This window comes from Eubalaena glacialis, chromosome 3, assembly GCF_028564815.1.
Source record: "Eubalaena glacialis isolate mEubGla1 chromosome 3, mEubGla1.1.hap2.+ XY, whole genome shotgun sequence".
In the NCBI taxonomy this organism is placed as follows: domain Eukaryota; kingdom Metazoa; phylum Chordata; class Mammalia; order Artiodactyla; family Balaenidae; genus Eubalaena; species Eubalaena glacialis.
In genome coordinates, this window is record NC_083718.1 from 85,799,881 (window position 1) to 85,817,589 (window position 17,709).

A 17,709-nucleotide genomic window follows, 5' to 3' on the forward strand; every position below is an offset into this window, starting at 1 on the left:
ACTACTCCCCTCTAAGGGGCCAGGAAAAGGGGTGTTTGGGGTCAGGTTTCCCTTCCTGAAAACTTTCACATTGACACCCCCCCCAATACTGACCTCAGTGACCAGAGAAAAGAATCCTTAGGGGCTGCACTGAATCCTAGCTTTAAAATGAGGTGAAAGGGGGCAACCCCCAGATGAAAGCCCACATCCTGAGCAGTCAGAGGCTGGAGGCTATGAGGGAGCTGGGGGCTATCAGAAAAAGAAGGGAGTTACTGAAGCTGGGGGAGCCCTTAGAGGGGCTGTGGCTGCATTCCCCACCTGTGATTGGTTCTCAGGCTCGGGCCAAACTCCAAACCTGCCCGGCAACAGCCCAGAGAGGCCCAAAGAGGGAGGAGGAACTTCGGGGAAGTCAGCTGAGCTGGGGCCACCGCCCAGCCTTCAGCTTCCAGGAATCGCTGGGAGGGCCCCAGCTATTCACCACACCCCTCCCTCGGTCTCAGGGCTCCGCCTTCAGCCCTCCGTATCTACCGGGCTGGCTCAGGTCCCACTTCCCTGGTCCCCCTGCGTCTCTGATCCCCTTAGGGGTTCACCAAAGAGAGGAACACATCTGATGCCTTCTCTTTACACTGAGCAGAGACACTAAGACTGGGCTTTCTTTGTACCCCCTTCCTTACTCCTCGCCCTGGACTAAAGTCAGTTTCATTTTCCTTTCCCCCCATTTTCTTTTGCCTCCTTCCTCATGCACTGTCCTCCCAAGATGTTGTCCGGAGTCTTCCTTCTCAGCCACTTCCAACCCAGGGAAAGCCTGCTTCCCAAGGCAACAGTATGATGTGAGGGATCTGCCAGAGCAGAGAAGTCCTGTCTCCTCAGGCAACTCTGGGGTCCTCCCCAGTGTCTGGGTGTCTGGGTGTGCATGCTCAGGAAACAGTCGTCACTGAGTTCAGCTGTTTCTGCAGGCCTTTATTTACGGTCTTACTTGGCCAGACTTGTAGAGGCGCAGGGATGGGGGAGGGATGCTTCTAATGGGGAGAGAAGCTCAATTCTATTGCACTTCCCCTCTTCCTAGGCATGGGGACCCCTGGGAAGTCTGGCTTCCACAAGTGGAGATCTGGACTCAGACCTCAGAATTGTAGGGGTCAGGGAGAGGATCTGTGTTATGGAAAAGGCTGCCCACTCTCACACCACCTCTAGCAAGCTATTTACCTTGAGAGTGGACATGGGCGGGGGAGGGAGGAGGGAGGAGAGTAGGGTGAGACATCTCTGAAGAATGTGTCTTTGGCAGGACATCCAGTACTGCCTTGGCTCCACCCTCGACTCCACCCCCAAGTCCCCTAGAGACGGGCCAGGCTCCTCCTCCGGCCGTTTCTGCTGAGGGAGAGGGGTGTGGGGTGTGGGGTGTGAATCATTTCCTTTCCTCCCACCCTATAAAAAGCAATAAACCAAGAGCTTAATAGGGAAATGGGTAATAGCAGAAAGGATGAGAGGGGCAGGAAGACAGGGCCAAAGAAAGGGAACAGGAAAAAGGAGCCCTGAAAAGGCAGCCGCCATTCAGCTCAGCCCCAGATGGGAAGAAAGTGCTACTAGATTCCAAGAGACTTTACAGAAAGAGCCTACCAAGAAACCCACCATAGGCCAAGCAGTTTCTTCTTCAGCTCTGGACCCAAGCGCCCAACTCCATACCTAAACTGGGAGAAGTGGTGACCTCTAGTGGTCAATGACCAACCTGCAGGGCCTGAGGTCGGCCAGGATCCTCTCCCTCTCTGACCAAGGCTCCTGGTCTCAGGTGACTGGGGCTCACTCATTAGCCTTTCTGGGCCCAAACTCTCTCCACCTGGGCTCCAAGTACCGTTCCCCTTCCCACCCTTCATTCTGATCTCACACTGCTTGCTTAGGTGGCCTGTATGGCTGGGTTCCCACGAGGACAATGAAGAGCCTGTTTCTCATTTGTCATAATCATCTTTAATAAAAAATAAATTAGTTCTGGGGTGGGAACCATTTTAGGAGGTGGGGAGCGGGAGCAGGGGCTAGGGTGTCTTATTCTAACCTTTCTCTTTTCCATCCTCTGCCCAGCTGGTCCCTGCTCTGGGGAGATAGTCTCTCTTCCTGGGGAAAAGCAGGATTGGCAATGGCTCACCCCATCCCTAGCTAACTATGAGAGGGAGGGATAGAGAGACTAAGTAAGGGGAGAAAGGGTCAGAGGACAAAAGGATGGTTTAGATGATGTTGGCCTGAACAGGAGAAATGAGGCTTAGGACACAAAGTTGGGATTAATGGGGAGGCCAGACTCTAAGTAGCTCGGATTCCCAAAGAGTTGCAAACTTGCTTTCCTTTCAGCCTAGAAAACTCTCACGGAAACAGGCATTGTCCCCTCTCCCGGTTCCTTCTCAGTCTGTGTAACTTCTTTTTGAGAAGTGATACAGATTTATGGGCGCACACACATCCACACAGGCCCAGATACACATCTGGGGGCATATGTGCACACACACCATCACACCACCGCACACACCCAACCACACGTCCTGACAGTTACTGTCCGTCATCTTGCCACCTTCGACCACCCTGGGGGACGTCCCTAGTGAGACCAGGACAGGCTAGAGAGCCAGAGGGTACAGAGTGGGCTGATTGACAGGTGACTGATGGTGGCATGAGAAAACCACGAGGAGAGGGCCTCCTGGACCCATTTCAGGCGGGCTCCGGGGGAGACCGCTCCAGGACATGGGCGCAAGAGCGGCAACAGGTAGCTGTGTAGTAGGGATAGACGCAGAGCCGGGCCTGCACCACCAGGGGGCAATGTGGAGAGCTGTCCTTGCATTGATCATCTGGGGACAGAGAAGGCCGTTGGGCACAAGAAGTCACCAAGATCCATCCCGCTGGAGGTGTGTTGCCCACTCCCACTCGTCCTTCCTAATCTCCACCCACACTTCAGCTAACTCCGCTCTGCTGGGGACTGGGGAGAGGGAGCTCTTTACCAGGGCGCTGGCTGCAGGGTTGGCTGTTACAGGATCGTTTCCTGGAGGGCCGCAGGTGAGGAGGGCATCGGATGCTGAGTGTCTGGTTGGCGGTCAGGCACTGGACCTCCCTTGTCTGCATGCCCCCCTGGCAGGAGCGAGAACACTGGGGAGACCCCAGCTATCAAATCAGACCTTTGCTGTGTCCCAGGCTCCTCCTGAACCCCAGGCCTCCTCCTCTGAAAGGAGCTGGGGGGCTCTCCTGGAGCATTATGAAACCCCACGTGGAGGGGGCCCACCTGTCCTCCTGGTCTAGGAAATGGGACAAGTTAAAGTGCCGCTGGCCTTAGCCTGGGGCACAGAGGGAGGTACAAGGAGGGAAGCCTCCCCTCCCCTGGAAGTCCATGCTGAGCAGGGCAAGGGTGCCAGGCACTCACCGGACTCCAGGGTGTAGAAAACCATCGGTCCTGGCAGTCCTGCCCCTGACAGGGCTGCAGGGCAGGGGGCCTGGGCAGGTGGGAACAGTTGCTAGGAGAAGTCACATTGAACTCAGTCCCCAGTTTGGACACACAGATGATGTCTCTACGCTGCGTGCCAGAGCCACATTCTGAGGAGCACTGACGCAGAAGACGGGAAGGGAGAGCAGGATTACTCCTACCTCCCCACAGGGAATCCCACCGACGGGCCCCCTCCCAGGCTCTCAGCTCACCTCTGCCCAGGGCCCCGTGTACCAGCACCACGTCACCTCACAGGGCCCCAAGCTGCAGGCACGCATGTCAGGGGGGCGGCTTCCTGGTGCACAGGTCTGCTCAGTGGCTCCTGCCCCTGCTTCCTCCTGGCCCTCCCCATGGGTCTCCCCACTCCCGAGGCAGACAACAGAACGTCGCTGGATTCCCGTCCCACACTCAGCTGAGCACTGTTGGGAAGCAGAGTGTGAAGGGAGGCTGAAGTGACAAGTAGGGGAAGGGGAGGGGGCTGAGGACAGACACATCCCGGATCCAGGAGTTAGGGAATGCCCCAGGGGTACCAGCCAGATATGGGGAAACTTTGCCAGGCAGGGGTCAGGATGTCAGCGTAAGTTTTTCTCTGAGTCCCCAGCATCAGCAGTGTCTAGCAGACGGCAGGTGCTTGCTCAATCAACGTTTATGCAACCGTGCTGGAAAGGCCCCGGGAGGGTGTCCTGGGTGGGGGTACCGGGGGCGTGGGGCTCGGCTGAGGGGGTGTGGGGCCCACCTTGGAGCTCCAGTCGCTGTGGAACCAGGCTGTGGTGCAGGGCCCCATGTCACAGGCCTCTCTGCTGGGGGGCCGCGGGGGGCCTGAGACGCACTCCTGCTCGCTCACTTCATCACCGTTGTTGCCGACGCAGCGGACCTGTCGGCTCCTCTGGCCGCGCCCGCACCGCACAGAGCACTGAGGGGACGAGGGGCATTCAGGCCTGGGCTTCCCGGCTGCCTCACCAGCCTCCAGCTCTGGGGCCTCTGGACCAGGATCTGCCTTTGATGCCTGGCTCAGCGGTTACAGGGCTTCGTGGGCTGAGGAGCAGGCTGAGTATGGGGCTCTGGGCCCCCAAGCCCCGGTTCCGTCTCTTCACAGACTTACAGATGGAGGTTCTACATGAGATCTCATTTGTAAAAGTTTCTGCTGATTAGAACGGAGTTGGAAAAACCACTGCTCTAGCTCACTGGTGCCCACGCCTCCAGGATCTTCCCGCTCCAAGAGCTTCCTTGCCTGGGGCCACTCACCTGGCTCCAGGGGGAGCGGACCTCCCAGCGGCCGCAGAGGCGCAGCTGGCACGGCTGGGTGATGTTGGGCCGGGGCAGATGTCCGCAGCGCTCCAGGGGCACCGATGAGCCACCGCCCCCAAACTCCTGCCGGCAGCGCAGCTGACGGTGCTGGGTGCCGGGGCCACAGGAGCGGCTGCAGGACGTCCACTCGCCGGCCTCCCAGCTATGGGCGTGGGCAGGGAGGGGAAGGGACAGAGACACAGGGGGCAAAAACAGAGATGTGTGGGGCTGCCACGTTTGGGGAAGGGGACGACAGACTGGGGGTGGGGACCCCTCAGGGGAGAGTGGGCATATTTGGAGTCTGGGATCCCTTGTGGGGCTCAGGGTTTCCTTGTTGTCTATGGAATGTCAGCCTTTCTCACTGAATAACGTCTCTCTGAAGCCAGGAGATCTTGTGTTGAGTGCAGAGTCCAGGTGAGATCCTATGGGGGCGAGGATGTGTTTCCCCGGGGCAACCGTCATGTCCCTAGGACCCTAACCCTCTCGTGGGGCGCACTCACTACGGTGGGCACGGGGGGCCGTGGCAGGGTTCCTGGGAGGCTGGGGGCCTGGTGCCCACCGCACAGCTGCGTTCATCCAGTTCCTCTCCTGACTCACGAGAAATGCAGAGGAAGACAGGGCGCCAGACACCTGAAAGGGATAAAAGGGAAGCCAGGGGAGGCAGGATAGCTCGGCATCCAGTGTCAGTGGGGTCCCAGGCACTGAAGTCCGATTCGGCACAGAGTCAAGGTGTGGACCCACAATCCAGGCTATGGGGTCAGGAGTGCCAAGCTGGGGATCTGGGCTGAGGGTGCCAGGAATACAGGCTGGTGCATGAAGTCTCACCTTTTCCACAGGATGCCGAGCACTCAGAGTGTCCCACCCGTTTCCAGTATCCGGCTGGAGACCCCAGGGGTGTCCTGGGATGGGGCGGGGCGGGCATCTGGGGGATCCGCACCTGACGCTGGAGGGTGCCTGGGGTGCGGGCAGGGCGGGGTACTGAAGCAGGTGGGGGCTCTCCCCTCAAAACCTCTGCGCAGGGAGAGTCGGGTAGACAAATTAGATGCATCCCCATTGCCTCGAGCTCCCCTCAGCCTCTCCCCACCTCCTTTTAGGTCTGGGGATCAAAGTCTTACCAGGCTGGAGTTGGGGGAGATGGGGCTCTGGCGTGGGGTTCTCAAGGTTTGGAAGAGGTGAAGAGATGACATACTGGTAGAAAACACCCGGGTTTTCCTCCTGAAAGATCATCTGGGGGGGAAAAGAGAAGGTAATGAATGTTTGGGGGTGGCCGGGGGGGGCATCCACTAGCCTTCTGCCCATCTTGAGACCCACAGCTTTCCCCTCAGAGGAGAGGCAGCGGGGCGGCCTCCTCCTCCGGCCCAGGCGCAGGCCCCTCGCTCACATAGACATCCACAGGCTGGGTTGTGGGGCCTTCCGCGGACAGACTCTCTCCCACGCCCTCCTCTCGAGGAGGACGGCTGTACCGGAAGACAGTCCCGCCGGCGGCGTAGGACCCAGGGGGATCCACAGCCCAGTTTCCATTAATGATGGACCGGCCCCCAGGGCCACGAAGTGCTGGAGGTGGCAGATCAGGACATGCGAGGTTAGTCATACTGTCCTCCTCTCCCACCACTTCCCTGACAGCATAGAACCCCACATACCCCGTGCCCACGCGGGAGGGAGGAAGGGAGCCCTGACTTCCCGGGTGGCTCATTTGCCGTGCTGAATGGGGGTGTGAAGGGCAGAACCAATAGGCCAGGAATGGAACGAGGGACCAAGACTCGGGGAACCCAGGGACTCACCAAGGTAGTTGGAGCTGGGCCGGAGCTGGGCGATCCGGAGCCGGGAGGCTCCAGCAGGAATCAACAGGATTTTCTGATAGCCCAGAGGGCCCCCCCGGTCAGTGAGGTTCCCCGAAACGAGGCGACAGGTAGAATCATCACCCCCACAGACTCCACAGCCATCTGGACGCCTGCCCGAGCCAAGGATCCCGTCACAGCCAGGGCTCTGGGGGAAAGCGGAGTGAGGCAGGGGCTGCCAGAAGCCAGACACCACCTCCAACCCTGGCCTGGTCGTCTTGGAGCCTTCGGCTCACCGCGTGCCTTGACCTTTGCACTACAAGTGAGACTTGTAGTTTCTCTGTCAGCCCCACCATCCCCAGCCAGCCTCTGGGAAGCTTGGATGGGCTTAAGGGGGTCTTTCTTGCAGTTCGACTCTTGACTCTGCTCAGCCCTGCTTGGCAGGTAAGAACTTTCCTCTCTGCAACCTGAGTCTGGTGTTTTGCCATTGTGATGATAAGCAAGGAGATTCTGTGTGTGTGCCTGTAGCAGTTATTAACACTGCCTCTCTCCCCATGTGCGCACCCCATCCCCCCTCACCAGACAGTGTCCGGCCACACAGATGTCTGGGGCTCCAGGCTGACACAGGGTCCCGTCCTGGACCTTTTCGGTGTGACGGACATAGAAGCGGAAGCCACGGGGACGGCAGTTCAGTTCACAGCGCTGGGAACCCTGAACTAAGAGACAGGGTAGAAGGGTGGTTAGCTGGGGTCCCTGGCAGGAGGTTAACTGAGAAAGAACCCAGGGCCCTGAGAGCGGCTTGGCTTGCCTTATATTAGCAATAGGGCATCCTGAGGTTGCCGAGGTCACTGTGGATGAAGGGAATACGACAATTCTGTACTCTGAAAGGTCAGTTTGAGGGTCACACAAAAGTTGGGTCAGATCAATTGAGGTCACTAAGACCAGAAAAGGGGTTGTGAGCTCTGAGAGAGGACAGATACGTGAAACTATGATTATGTGAGTTCAGAGCTCATGAGGGCTTGTCTTGGTATCAAGGTGACACAGGCTGAAAATCAAACGGATGGTAACTTGGGAGAAAGTGATACAACACTGTCCAGGATCCATGGGGTACCTCCACCAAGCTGTCACCACTGGACAGGATCTCTCTGACCATACCCTGCTCATGTCACATCCATCCCACCTCCTGGGTTGGGCTTCTTCCCAGAGGAGACCAGCCAAAGGGCACCTCTGGACACATCCCTCCTCCTAGCCTGACCCCTCTGCTGACCATACACTGCCATCTGACAGCTAGGGCTCTGTCCAAAACCCCCAGCCTTTTCTGGGCCTGTTCTGTCTCTTCACCCCAGCACTGGGAAATAAGGAAGACAATATGACACAGGAGAAATACAAGAGCCTACAGAGAAGAAAAAGAGGGGCTGAGTGTCTCCCTCCCCATCATCCCCCAATCTCCAGCCCCCCTGTCCAGGGAGTGGGCTAGAAACCTCACCTTCTGTGAAGGGCTCCCACTGGTACAGCTGACCCATGAACTCCTGGGAGTCAAAGGCTGCACACTGCAGGGCCCGGGGGTCTGGCTGCTCAGGGGGGCAGGGCTGAGGTGGGGGATACAGAGGAGTCAAAGCTGGGGAGGAAAATGGGGGTGTGGGTCAGGGCTGGATTGGGGAGATAGGGAGGCAGGTCAGGTCTATGGAAGAGCTCCAAGGTCCCTACCCTGAAGAGGTCAGATGCCAAGGCCCTTCTCCCTCAGGTCCAGATCTGACAGGCTGAGGACCCAGGCTCAGGGTCAGGGAAGCAGAATTGGAAGTCTGGGAGGGGTCCAAGAAGGAACTCACCGCTTGGCTGCAGGCTCTCAGCTGCTCACTCTCCCCCGAACATCTTGGGACAGGGCTACTGGGAGCAAAGAGGCTCCAGAGGGGGCTGGAATGGGGGCCAGCACTCAGCAGAGGCAACCAGCCATCTGGGTAGTGAGGGACAGACTCCGTGAGGGACCCGTGAAGATTCCCCCCAGGTCTCCAGTGCTCCCGGCTCTGCTGGCCTCGGCTCCGAGGGACAGAAAGGAAAGGATTAGGGTGTCTCTCTGCCAGCCGGGGACCGGCCCAACCCTGGGAACTTGGCCTTCTTGGCTGAGGGGACATGTGAAAGGAGCTACCTTCTCCTGGGGATGGAGGGAACAAGGAGGGCTCTGTGCCAGAGGCCTGGGCTCTGGGGTGGGGCCGTGTGAGGGCAGGCCTGGTTCTAGAGGGCACCTCTGTCTGAGCAGCTTCGGGGCTTGGGGGTTCTCCTGGGGGGGACAGGGTGTGGGCAGACGGTTCAGTAGGAGGGAGTTCAGTTTGCGGGGTGTGGTTTGCAGAAGATGGCTCTGTTCTTGGAGTCAGGGATGGAAGATCTGAGGTCTTCGAGAGCTCAGAGCTGGGTGGTCTCCTGGGGTGCCTGCGGTTCCGATGGAGCGGCAAAGCAAAGGGCACTCTCCCATAACCAAACATTCCTGGCTTGATGGGGTCTCGAACCCGGGACCTGAGAAAGTGTTGCAGACGTGGGGTCACAGTGCTGGCTACCTCGGAGCCTGCCTCCCCAGGCGACTCCCTAGCACCAAAGATAAGCCTTTATAAACCCTGGATCCTTTGCTCCCCTTTCCTTCATCCCTAGCTCCGCCCCTTGCCTAAGTCCCCGCCTCTTCCCTCAAAGCCCCACCCCTCACCTCCTGGCTCCTTCAATCTCCTGGGCCTCTTCTCTCCCTAAATGAGAAGCAGGACCTCGAAGGGGGCCACCTCTTCCCCGAGGTGGTGGCCTGTACAGGGGAAGGGTTTCTCGGGAAGTATGAGGTCTGGTGCCTTGACCCTGGGGGAGCAGGGCTTCTGGATGTCTTGGGGGCCGGGGTGGGAGGGGCAGGCCCTGGTGGAGTTGAGCTGTAGGGAGCTGACACGTCCGGCTCCTGCGCTGCACCCCAACCCCGCAGGGCTGGGAGCAAGAGGCCCACTGGTCCCAAGGACCCCAGACACCCTCAGGGCCCTGGTTCTCCTCGGGAGGTGTCTGAAGAGAGTGCCCAGACAACACCTGTGTAGACAAAAAGTTCAGCCAAAATTAGAATGATTTTCGAGGGAACTGTACAGAATATCTAGTCCAATGCTGGAGCCTTGGGGCAGTAGTGACTGGCCCAAGGTCACATTCAGTAGCAGAGGTGGGACTTGAAGTGATTTGGCAAGGAGTTAGGGAGTTGGGGAGGCTGGGAGGCTGGGAGGGCCAAGTGTGAGAGAAAGGGGCCGCGGCTTATCAGAGGCTGCGGGAAATGCAGACGCGGCCTGGAGACTGTGGGAAGCGGGGAGGCAGGGAGAGGAAAGGATCATAGTCTCTGGTCCCTGGCTCACCTCCTGATCCAGGCAGAGCTGAGGGAGGAACAGAAGCAGCATCAGACACAACCGGGACCTGCAAACCAAAGGCAGGAGTGAAGGTGTCAGCCGGGAGCCGGAGGAGGTGTTACGACACCGCCCTCAGCCCAAGGAGGCTCCGCACATCCTGATACCAACTGCTCAGAAATCAGAAGTTACTCATCACTTCCCCCAGCCCCTCCCAGAGAGCTCCTTTCCCTCCCTTCCAGAGACTGAGACCCAGCCATCCCTCCTCCAGGGCCACCCCACCTCTTACCTGCCCGCCCACTTCTCCATCGCTCCTCCCTTGATGGCCCCGGGGCCAGGGAGGAGGGGACCGGAAATAAACTCTACTCCGGCATCTGGGCGTGGGGTGGGGGATGCGCTCTGCAGGGACCGAAGCCTGGTCCAGTCTCCAGAAAGCTGGGGGTTGGGAGGGATGACTCCTCAGAAGGACATCTCAGAGTGAGAATGGATGGGTGAAGACTGGCCCACCCCTTTATGATCCTAAGGGAGGGAGGGAGAAGGCACACTGCCCTTGTCCATCCTCCCAGGCTGGAGGGGTGGCAGTCTGCCCTCAGCCTCCCAACTCAGGCTCAGTCCCCCTCCTCAGCTGCAGGAACTTCTCAGCTCCTCCATGTCCTAACTAGGAACTGTCTCTAGGCCAGCTCAGGCACACGCATCTTTCTTAAGATGGTTTTCATCTGGCTCCCCCACCTGCCCTCCCAGCGGTCCTGGAAAGCTGAGGAGGGAGGCTCAATGAGGACTTACCAGACACCCCCTCTGACCTGCTGACTGGAAGCCCCTTGGGCTTTCCGTTTCCTACCTGACTCCCAGCTTTTTCTTCCCTTCTTAGCTAATAAAGCTCCTTCTGGAACACTCAGGCACATCTCTGCCTGCCTCAAACACTTTCCAGTCAAGGGATAAACTAAATGGGCTGATGGTTTAATCTCTAGAGAAGCAGGTGATTTTTCCCACTGAGATTTAACCTCCCTCTTGGGGCCAGCGTCCAGCATTAGATCAATGAGGCCTTACTTCAGGCAAGAGTCTGATGGGCTAGGGAAACCTGGGAAGGGGATATGCAGCTAGAGATGCCGTTGCTCCCCAATCATGCACGGTCTATCTTCTGAAGAGCCAGGAAGTCCCTCCTGAAGTCTAAACTTGATCCTTGGGGAAGTGGAGCTTGGAACCTTCCCCTGGTCTAAGCCTGACTCTCCCATCGCTCCCCCTTGCCCTCCAGCCCCTTCCTGCTCACAATGAGCCCTTCCCACCCCCACTCCTCATGCTGCTCGGAGTTCTGCTTTCCAGGAAAAAAAAAAAATGTTTCTGTTGGATCCAAAAGGCACCCGGGAGAGGAATCCAAGGAGCTAATGCCGAGGTGGGCCAGCTCAGGGGCAGGAAAATGACAGAGGGAAGGGCAGGAATGTGCTTGGGGGTAGTAACTCTCAGCCCCATTTCCCTCCCTGAGACCCCAGGACTTGGGAAGTTAAGGGAGGGATCACAGTGGTTGAGCCTGAGCTGCAGGGTCTCCTCAGCTGCTTGGGGTTGGGAAGGGGGTTGCTGATGGCTGCTCCTTCCCTTGGCTGGGCTGACCACTGAGGTCAGCAACTCCGCCCTGATGGGGGGGGGGGGTAGGGGCTCCAGAGGAGGGCCAACGTTCCACCCAAAACTTCAGCTCTCTGCCTGACTCTGTTACTGGAGGTTGAAGGGAAGGAGAGATGGGGTGATGATCACTGCCGCTTCTTGCTGCCGGGTCCGGGTCCCCTCTCTACTCCCTCTCTGCCTCTGCTTCTCTCTGCTACCTCTTTCTCCATGGGTCTACCCAGTACACATAATCCTGTCCTGAGCTGGGTTTGGCTTTGGCAGTTCCCTGGAGAAGTAAGGGGTGGGGTGGCGTGAGCTCTTGGGGCCAGGGCCAGGCCTGGCTCCCTCTCTGGAAAAGTCCTACCCCACCCCCTGCATAGCTGGGCAGGGGGCCGACACTCCCCCTCCACCCCTGCAGAAATAGATACACATTTGTGGTTTTCACCCCTTCTCATGTTCCTCATCTGGTGTGTCTCACTGCCCAGGGTGAAGAAAGGAGAGGTCAGAAGTGGTCACTCTTGGGCCAGGCTGACTCTGGTCTAGACAAACCTGGGCTCCTCCCGGCCATACCTCCACACTGGCCAGTGAAGATCAAGGAAGAGAGACCTGGGCAGAACTAACCCCTTCACCCCCAGGGGACCCACCTCTGGGAAATGGGTGGTGCTGCGGGGCAGGGCGCCCCACAGCAGGCTCCAGGGCTGGCTGGAGAGTCCCTATCTTGGATGAGAACTCCTTGGTCCTCCTTGGGCCCTCCACTCCTGGGTCCTGGAGGCCCATCCCAACAGGCATCTTTCCTTTCTAGTCGTCAGGCTGAGCTGGATCAAGGGCACCCACATGCGTCCCTCATAGCGTCCCTGTCCCCCAACTCCAGGACAGAAGAGAGTGGCGGGGCTGGGGGATGAGGGGAACACATCCTCCAGGAGCACCCATCTAGAGGAGGAGGGCAGGAGGCGCCGGGCGTGTGCCGGGAGGTCCTGGCTACGTTTTCCAATTTTACTCTGTGACTTCGTAGGAATTTTGGCTGATTCTCCGCCCGAGTGATGGGGGCCAGTGTTCCAAGGGATCAGAACCCCCTCCCCAGGAATTCGACCCCAGGGACTTCCGAGGCTATAAGAGCTATAAGAGCTGGGGCTGGGGTCGTGGCTGGGGCGCGACCGCGGGGCGCAGGGAACAGGGACGGCGCGTGCGCGCAGGGCGGGGGGTCTAACGGGACCGGGAAGAGAGGGCGGCCGGGACCGGGGGTCCCAGGGAAGATCTGTACCTGCTCTGCTCGGCCCCGGCGGCCCGTTAACCCCTCTGCGCCCGGGCGCTCTCTCCAGGCAGCCTTGCTCCGCGGCGGCCACGGCTGCCCCTGAGCCCGGCTCCGGCCACTGACGCCTCCGGCCGCGGCTCCGCCCTCGCCCCGCCCCCCGCTCCGCCCGCCCGCCCGCCCGCCACGCGCCCAGCCCGCGCCCCGAGCCGGCCCCTGGGTTGGGGCGACCCACCCCGAACCCCTTACCCGCCAGGGCCACCCACCCCGGGCTTCGGGCCTTGGCCACCCCAGCCCGGCACCCGCCAACGGCTCGAGGGGGCGAAGCCGAGGGGGTCCCAGCCCGCTTCGGAGGGAGCCATCGCTCCCGGGCTGTCCCCAGGCCCGGCTGGAGCTCGGGACCCCCGGACCCCGGCCTCCAGACCGGCTCCGAGTGGGCGGTGCGAGCGCTGCGCCTGCCCAGGCCAGGCGGCCTCGAGTGGCGCCAAGGGGCTGGGTGGTGCCTGTACCCGAGCGGCGTGGGCGAGCCCCGGGCCCCAGATCTGGGCGTTGCTGGACCGAGATGGTCCCGCCCGACCCCAGATCCGCGTTGGTCTAGGCCCTCTCCTCCACGCAGCCTCCCGTGCAAGCCCAGTCACCCCTGCCCCTCCCGAGTTGGGCTGTGAACCATGTGGTTCTGGCTGCTCAGGGACCTCTATGGGCCTCGGTTTCTTCATCCATAAAATTTTACACACGGGGCATAGCGGAAGGAATGCGCTGATTTAGGAATCGGACGAGCTGGATTTGAGTCTCAGCTCGAGTACTTATCAGCTCTGTGGTCTTGGATGAATACTACAACTTTTCTGTGCTGCACTTTCCTCATCTGTAAAATGGGGCTAATCTGATATATAAGAATAAGCTTGGAGATATGTCTGTCTATTCATTTATATCTGGAAGAATACACCCCAAATTCGGAATTGGGGGCAACACCTGGGCAGGGGCTGTGGGGTTGGGAGAGAAAAAAAAACAGCCTTTCACTTTTTACTCTACATGTCTATATGCTGTTGAATTTTTAACCACAAGCATTATCTATGTTTTTAGTTATGTTAAAGAAATAAATAATATACATGAAAGTGTATGACAAAGTAGATAATAAATGGTCACTACTATTTTTAAAGTTTTATTTGCCATTTATTCATGAACCACGGTCCTGTATTGCTGGGTCTACTCAGTATTTGAAAGGTTTTGGCTTTTTTTCAGTGACTTGTCAATATTTTATTTTATTTTATTTATTTTAACTTTTTGGCGGCACCGCCCGGCATGCAGGATCTTAGTTCCCCAACCAGGGATCCAAGCCACGCCCCACGCCGTGGAAGTGCAGAGTCTTAACCACTGGACCACCAGGGAAGCCCTAAAATGCTTTGAAGTGTAACAGGTATACCCTTATTTGAAGTTTAACATCCATATTTTGTTTTCTCAGTAAATCCCTAAGTTTTTTCAGCACAAGGAAAGAAATTTAGGCTACTTTGTGTCATCTATATTTTTTCATATTTTGTTTTTATGTTTTGTTTATTTTTATTTGTAGAGTTAAAAGAAATATTTGAATTGGAATGATATAGAACAGACAAATGAGTCCCAGGTGCCCAGGCCTGCTTTCCAACATTTTTACCCAAGCTCAGGCCCACAGGATGGTGGGTAAGCTGGCTGGGAACCCCTAAGACCCCTGTTATTTTGTGCGGGTACAGGACAATGTTGCTAGAGCTTTTTTATTAAGTTTTTATTTTTTAAGAGACATTATAAAGTATCCTGCTTTTAAAATATTGACAAGTCACTAAAAAAACAACTTTAAGACATCAAGTACAACCTACAAAACATGACTGTTGCTCGGATTTGTCTGCAGGCCTTAAGTTTGTGCCTCTTCTGAAAACATCCTCAGTCTTGGTCTCATGCTCCTAAAGAGCTTGGGAAGATAATGGGTTAAGGCCCCCTCCCGATAGGGGTGGCTTATCTTGGGACTGTTGGTGACATGCAGTCCTAACCCAGAGGCATATTTATAGTCCTGGATTTGGAGTGGGAAGCCCCTTTGCTCAGACCTCAGAGTACAATGCTGATGATGAGATGCCCAGTCCACAGGGACAGAGGAAGATATTTTAGGTCAGGGACCTTTCAGTGCCCCCAAGTCACACCCCAGCAGCATTCACTTATCTACCAGGAGGCAAGCTGCAGGACCAGAAGGTGTGACCGAAGACAGAAGAGTGGGAAGGAAGCCTGGCCGGAGGGAAAGGTCCGCCTTTGACATTTGTAATGCTGTGAACTGAGGGTCAGATATAGTCCTTTCCATTAAGAAGTGGCTGTGAGCCAAAGAGCTCACGAGATTTATTACAGCTGTCACCTCCCATGACTTGGTGGTCTGAAAATATTGTATAAGGAAAGGAATTTCCTATGCCTCGGCACTGTGCAAAATGCCAGATGAAATTTGTGGACACTGTCTCAAGGATTAAAAGAAATTTCTGAAAAGATTATGCAATAAGTAGATGTTCACCCAAAAGTACCTGTAGGGCTAGGACAAACGAAGGACAAAAAGGGAACAGTCTAAGTATTCGTCTGACTTTGAGCTTAACGTAGTGATTTAGTAATAATAATAATAATATAGCTAACATGTATATAGCACTTACTCTGTGTGCAGGCCTCATTGTAACAGATTTGGAAACAAAGACACAGAGAATTCCAGGGGTCTGGGTTTGATCCCTGGTCAGGGAACTAAGATCCAGCAAGCCTCATGGGGTGGCCAAAAAAAAAAAGAAACAAAGACACAAAGAAAAATTCGGTAATTTGCCCCAAACCTCACAGTGAGAAGCTATTACCTGTGTATGTTGTGTGCAAGTGAAATGTTTGAGAAATTTAGCTAAGTTCACTTAATAATTTTTTTTTCTGGTAGTAGATTAAGGAAGTTTTATTTGTGTTGAACCGAATAACATTTTAAACTCATGTTTCCTGTGAGACGTTGTCCCTACTCCAACATAATGCTGATGCCGATACCAGTGTGCACAGGTGGGGCCCGGAAACTAGTGTGAAACTGTGTGTCTTTTGGTTTGTGGTCATAGCACCCATTTTCAGAAAGCCCAGTGCTTGCCTTTCTGCCTCTGGGAATCGTGGTTTGCCCAACTCCTTTGTTCCAGAAGAGCCACTCTATTACCAGTTGCTACACACCAGGCTGGTCTCCAGCCGTTGATTCTCAGTGTCCTGTCACGTTGTTCCGCACTTTCTGTCACTGATGCCATTCTGCTGACCATCGGCCTAGTTAGCTTACTCCCCACAACAGTTATGAGAACAGCCTATTGTGACCTGTTCTCTACAAGGAACCTGGAGGGTAGGGGCCACCCGGCCATGTTTACCTTTGTGTCCGCCACCTCGCCTGGCATTTAATAAATGCTTGTGGGATAAGCCATGAACGAGAAATGGTGATCCCTGCCTCAGCTCTGGCCACATTCCAGCACTTTCTGGTTGTTGTGTCAACCCATTTTGGCTGAGCTGGTTCTAGGATGATGAAATCATGAAGAAACAGGATGTGACCCATTTGGTAAGATGAGGTCCAAGATGAGGATGGGACTTTCTGGTCTCCCAGTCACTGCTCTGGAGACATTAAATTTGGTCAGAAACTCTCAAAGCCAGGATTCTTTTTTTTTTTTTTTTTTTGGCTGCCTTGGGTCTTCGTTGCTGCCCATAGGCTTTCTCTAGTTGCGGTGAGCGGTGCGCGGGCTTCTCATTGCAGTGACTTCTCTTGTTGCGGAGCACAGGCTCTAGGTGCACGGGCTTCAGTAGTTGTGGCACAAGGGCTCAGTAGTTGTGGCTCACGGGCTCTAGAGCGCAGGCTCAGTAGTTGTGGCGCACGGGCTTAGTTGCTCCACGGCATGTGGGATCTTCCCGGACCAGGGCTCGAACCAGTGTCCCCTGCATTGGCAGGCGGATTCTTAACCACTGCTCCACCAGGGAAGTCCCAGGATTCTTTTTAATTTGATTACCATATTTCAATCTTCCAGGGCCTCTCAGGCAGGTCCTGGGGTCCTTGGTGACAGACTTTGCCTCAGTACCGCCCTGAGCCATGTGTCTGTCTGTCCATCGGCATTCGAAAAACAGGAAGTGCTCAGTAAATGTTTATGGAATTGAATGAATTGATCAAACATAACCTTGGCAGCCATTAAGTTTACAAAATCGTCAGTACTTTGACAACTATGTTAAGTGGTTTGAACTCATGTGCACATCTTCTTACATATGTGTTTGGGAAACATGGCCATAAGCTAGAGCTTCTGGATTAGGCCTCCAGAATGTTTGAGAATATTCACTGTTTGCTAAATTGGGAAGATTTTCAGATGATATTCTTCCTCTGTTATAGTCTCAATATAACTGATTTACAGATTTAATAAAATGGTACCCATCACCAGGCATGGGGAACAATTAGCCAGGACCCATTCCTCTGACACAAGCCTCCACTTAGTCCTGTCCTTAGGATCTTGGAGAACATTGTCAAGTAGCCACACTCCCCTCGGCTACTAGGGCCTGGGGAGCCCAGGGCAGTCGGCCGTCCCATGCTGCCACTGCTGCTACTGCTGCTGCTGCGAGATCCAGCCCTGGGTCCTAAAGAGATTAAGCGCTGATCCAGATTCCATCCCAACTTTGCCATTCAGGGGCTGTGTGACCTTGGGCATGCTAAGCTTCAGGCCTCTCACCTCTAAAATTGGAGTAACAACAGTACTCAGTTTATCTACTTCATGGATTATTGCAAAAGCCAAAATAAAAATAAGAGCAGGTGTGTGAAGCTGTAGAGTCATAGAGAAAAAAGTCAGTCAGCGTTATGATTAATGATGCATTTAAAATTTTATTTTAGTTGATGTGCCGCGTAGATCAAGACTCTGCACTGTGTAAAGACTGAGACCTGCCCCATCGCGATGCCCACGTTCTGTGCTGAGGATCCTCTCTCAGAGCCCAGCAAGATTCAGCAAGGATTTGCCAGTGACAGAGCACATATTAAATGTGTTCTCACAGCAG

General features: G+C 55.8%; 2 protein-coding genes across 5 annotated transcripts; both read right to left on the minus strand.

Annotated features, from left to right (window-relative positions):
* Nucleotides 1-1,915: 1,915 nt before the first annotated feature.
* Nucleotides 1,916-12,980, minus strand: ADAMTSL4 (ADAMTS like 4). Of its 4 annotated transcripts, none has more exons than XM_061183540.1 (18): nucleotides 12,951-12,980; nucleotides 10,129-10,358; nucleotides 9,852-9,909; nucleotides 9,185-9,540; nucleotides 8,319-9,000; nucleotides 7,976-8,078; nucleotides 7,069-7,205; nucleotides 6,493-6,697; nucleotides 6,093-6,265; nucleotides 5,827-5,938; nucleotides 5,537-5,722; nucleotides 5,212-5,341; nucleotides 4,670-4,874; nucleotides 4,161-4,337; nucleotides 3,637-3,843; nucleotides 3,365-3,544; nucleotides 2,949-3,093; nucleotides 1,916-2,798 (listed from the first exon to the last, which is right to left on the minus strand). In XM_061183540.1, exons 2-18 carry the CDS (start codon nucleotides 10,146-10,148, stop codon nucleotides 2,662-2,664), a joined length of 3,213 nt encoding a protein of 1,070 aa, XP_061039523.1. In that variant the 5' UTR covers nucleotides 10,149-10,358; nucleotides 12,951-12,980; the 3' UTR covers nucleotides 1,916-2,661. The 4 variants fall into 4 exon arrangements, with proteins under 4 accessions (XP_061039523.1, XP_061039524.1, XP_061039522.1 ...); XM_061183541.1 differs by lacking the exon at nucleotides 12,951-12,980 and adding an exon at nucleotides 12,697-12,791 and having other exon boundaries at nucleotides 10,129-10,274; XM_061183539.1 differs by lacking the exon at nucleotides 12,951-12,980 and adding an exon at nucleotides 12,697-12,791.
* LOC133087071 (uncharacterized) lies at nucleotides 11,103-11,867 on the minus strand. Its single transcript, XM_061183838.1, is given in 9 exon segments — nucleotides 11,103-11,226; nucleotides 11,228-11,247; nucleotides 11,249-11,296; nucleotides 11,299-11,331; nucleotides 11,334-11,481; nucleotides 11,483-11,556; nucleotides 11,559-11,658; nucleotides 11,660-11,741; nucleotides 11,744-11,867. Coding segments are annotated over 9 exon segments (753 nt in total).
* Nucleotides 12,981-17,709: the final 4,729 nt, after the last annotated feature.

What these genes read in the sequence shown, in the direction of transcription:
- ADAMTSL4 (XM_061183540.1), bottom strand. Translation starts at nt 10,148, where the DNA reads ATGGAGAAGTGGGCGGGCAG. An exon ending in GGCCCCCCGTGCCCACCGTA is followed by an intron (nt 4,875 to 5,211) that starts GTGAGTGCGCCC and finishes CCACGCCCATAG; the next exon opens with CTGGGAGGCCGGCGAGTGGA. An exon ending in TCCGCTCCCCCTGGAGCCAG is followed by an intron (nt 4,338 to 4,669) that starts GTGAGTGGCCCC and finishes TCGTCCCCTCAG; the next exon opens with TGCTCTGTGCGGTGCGGGCG.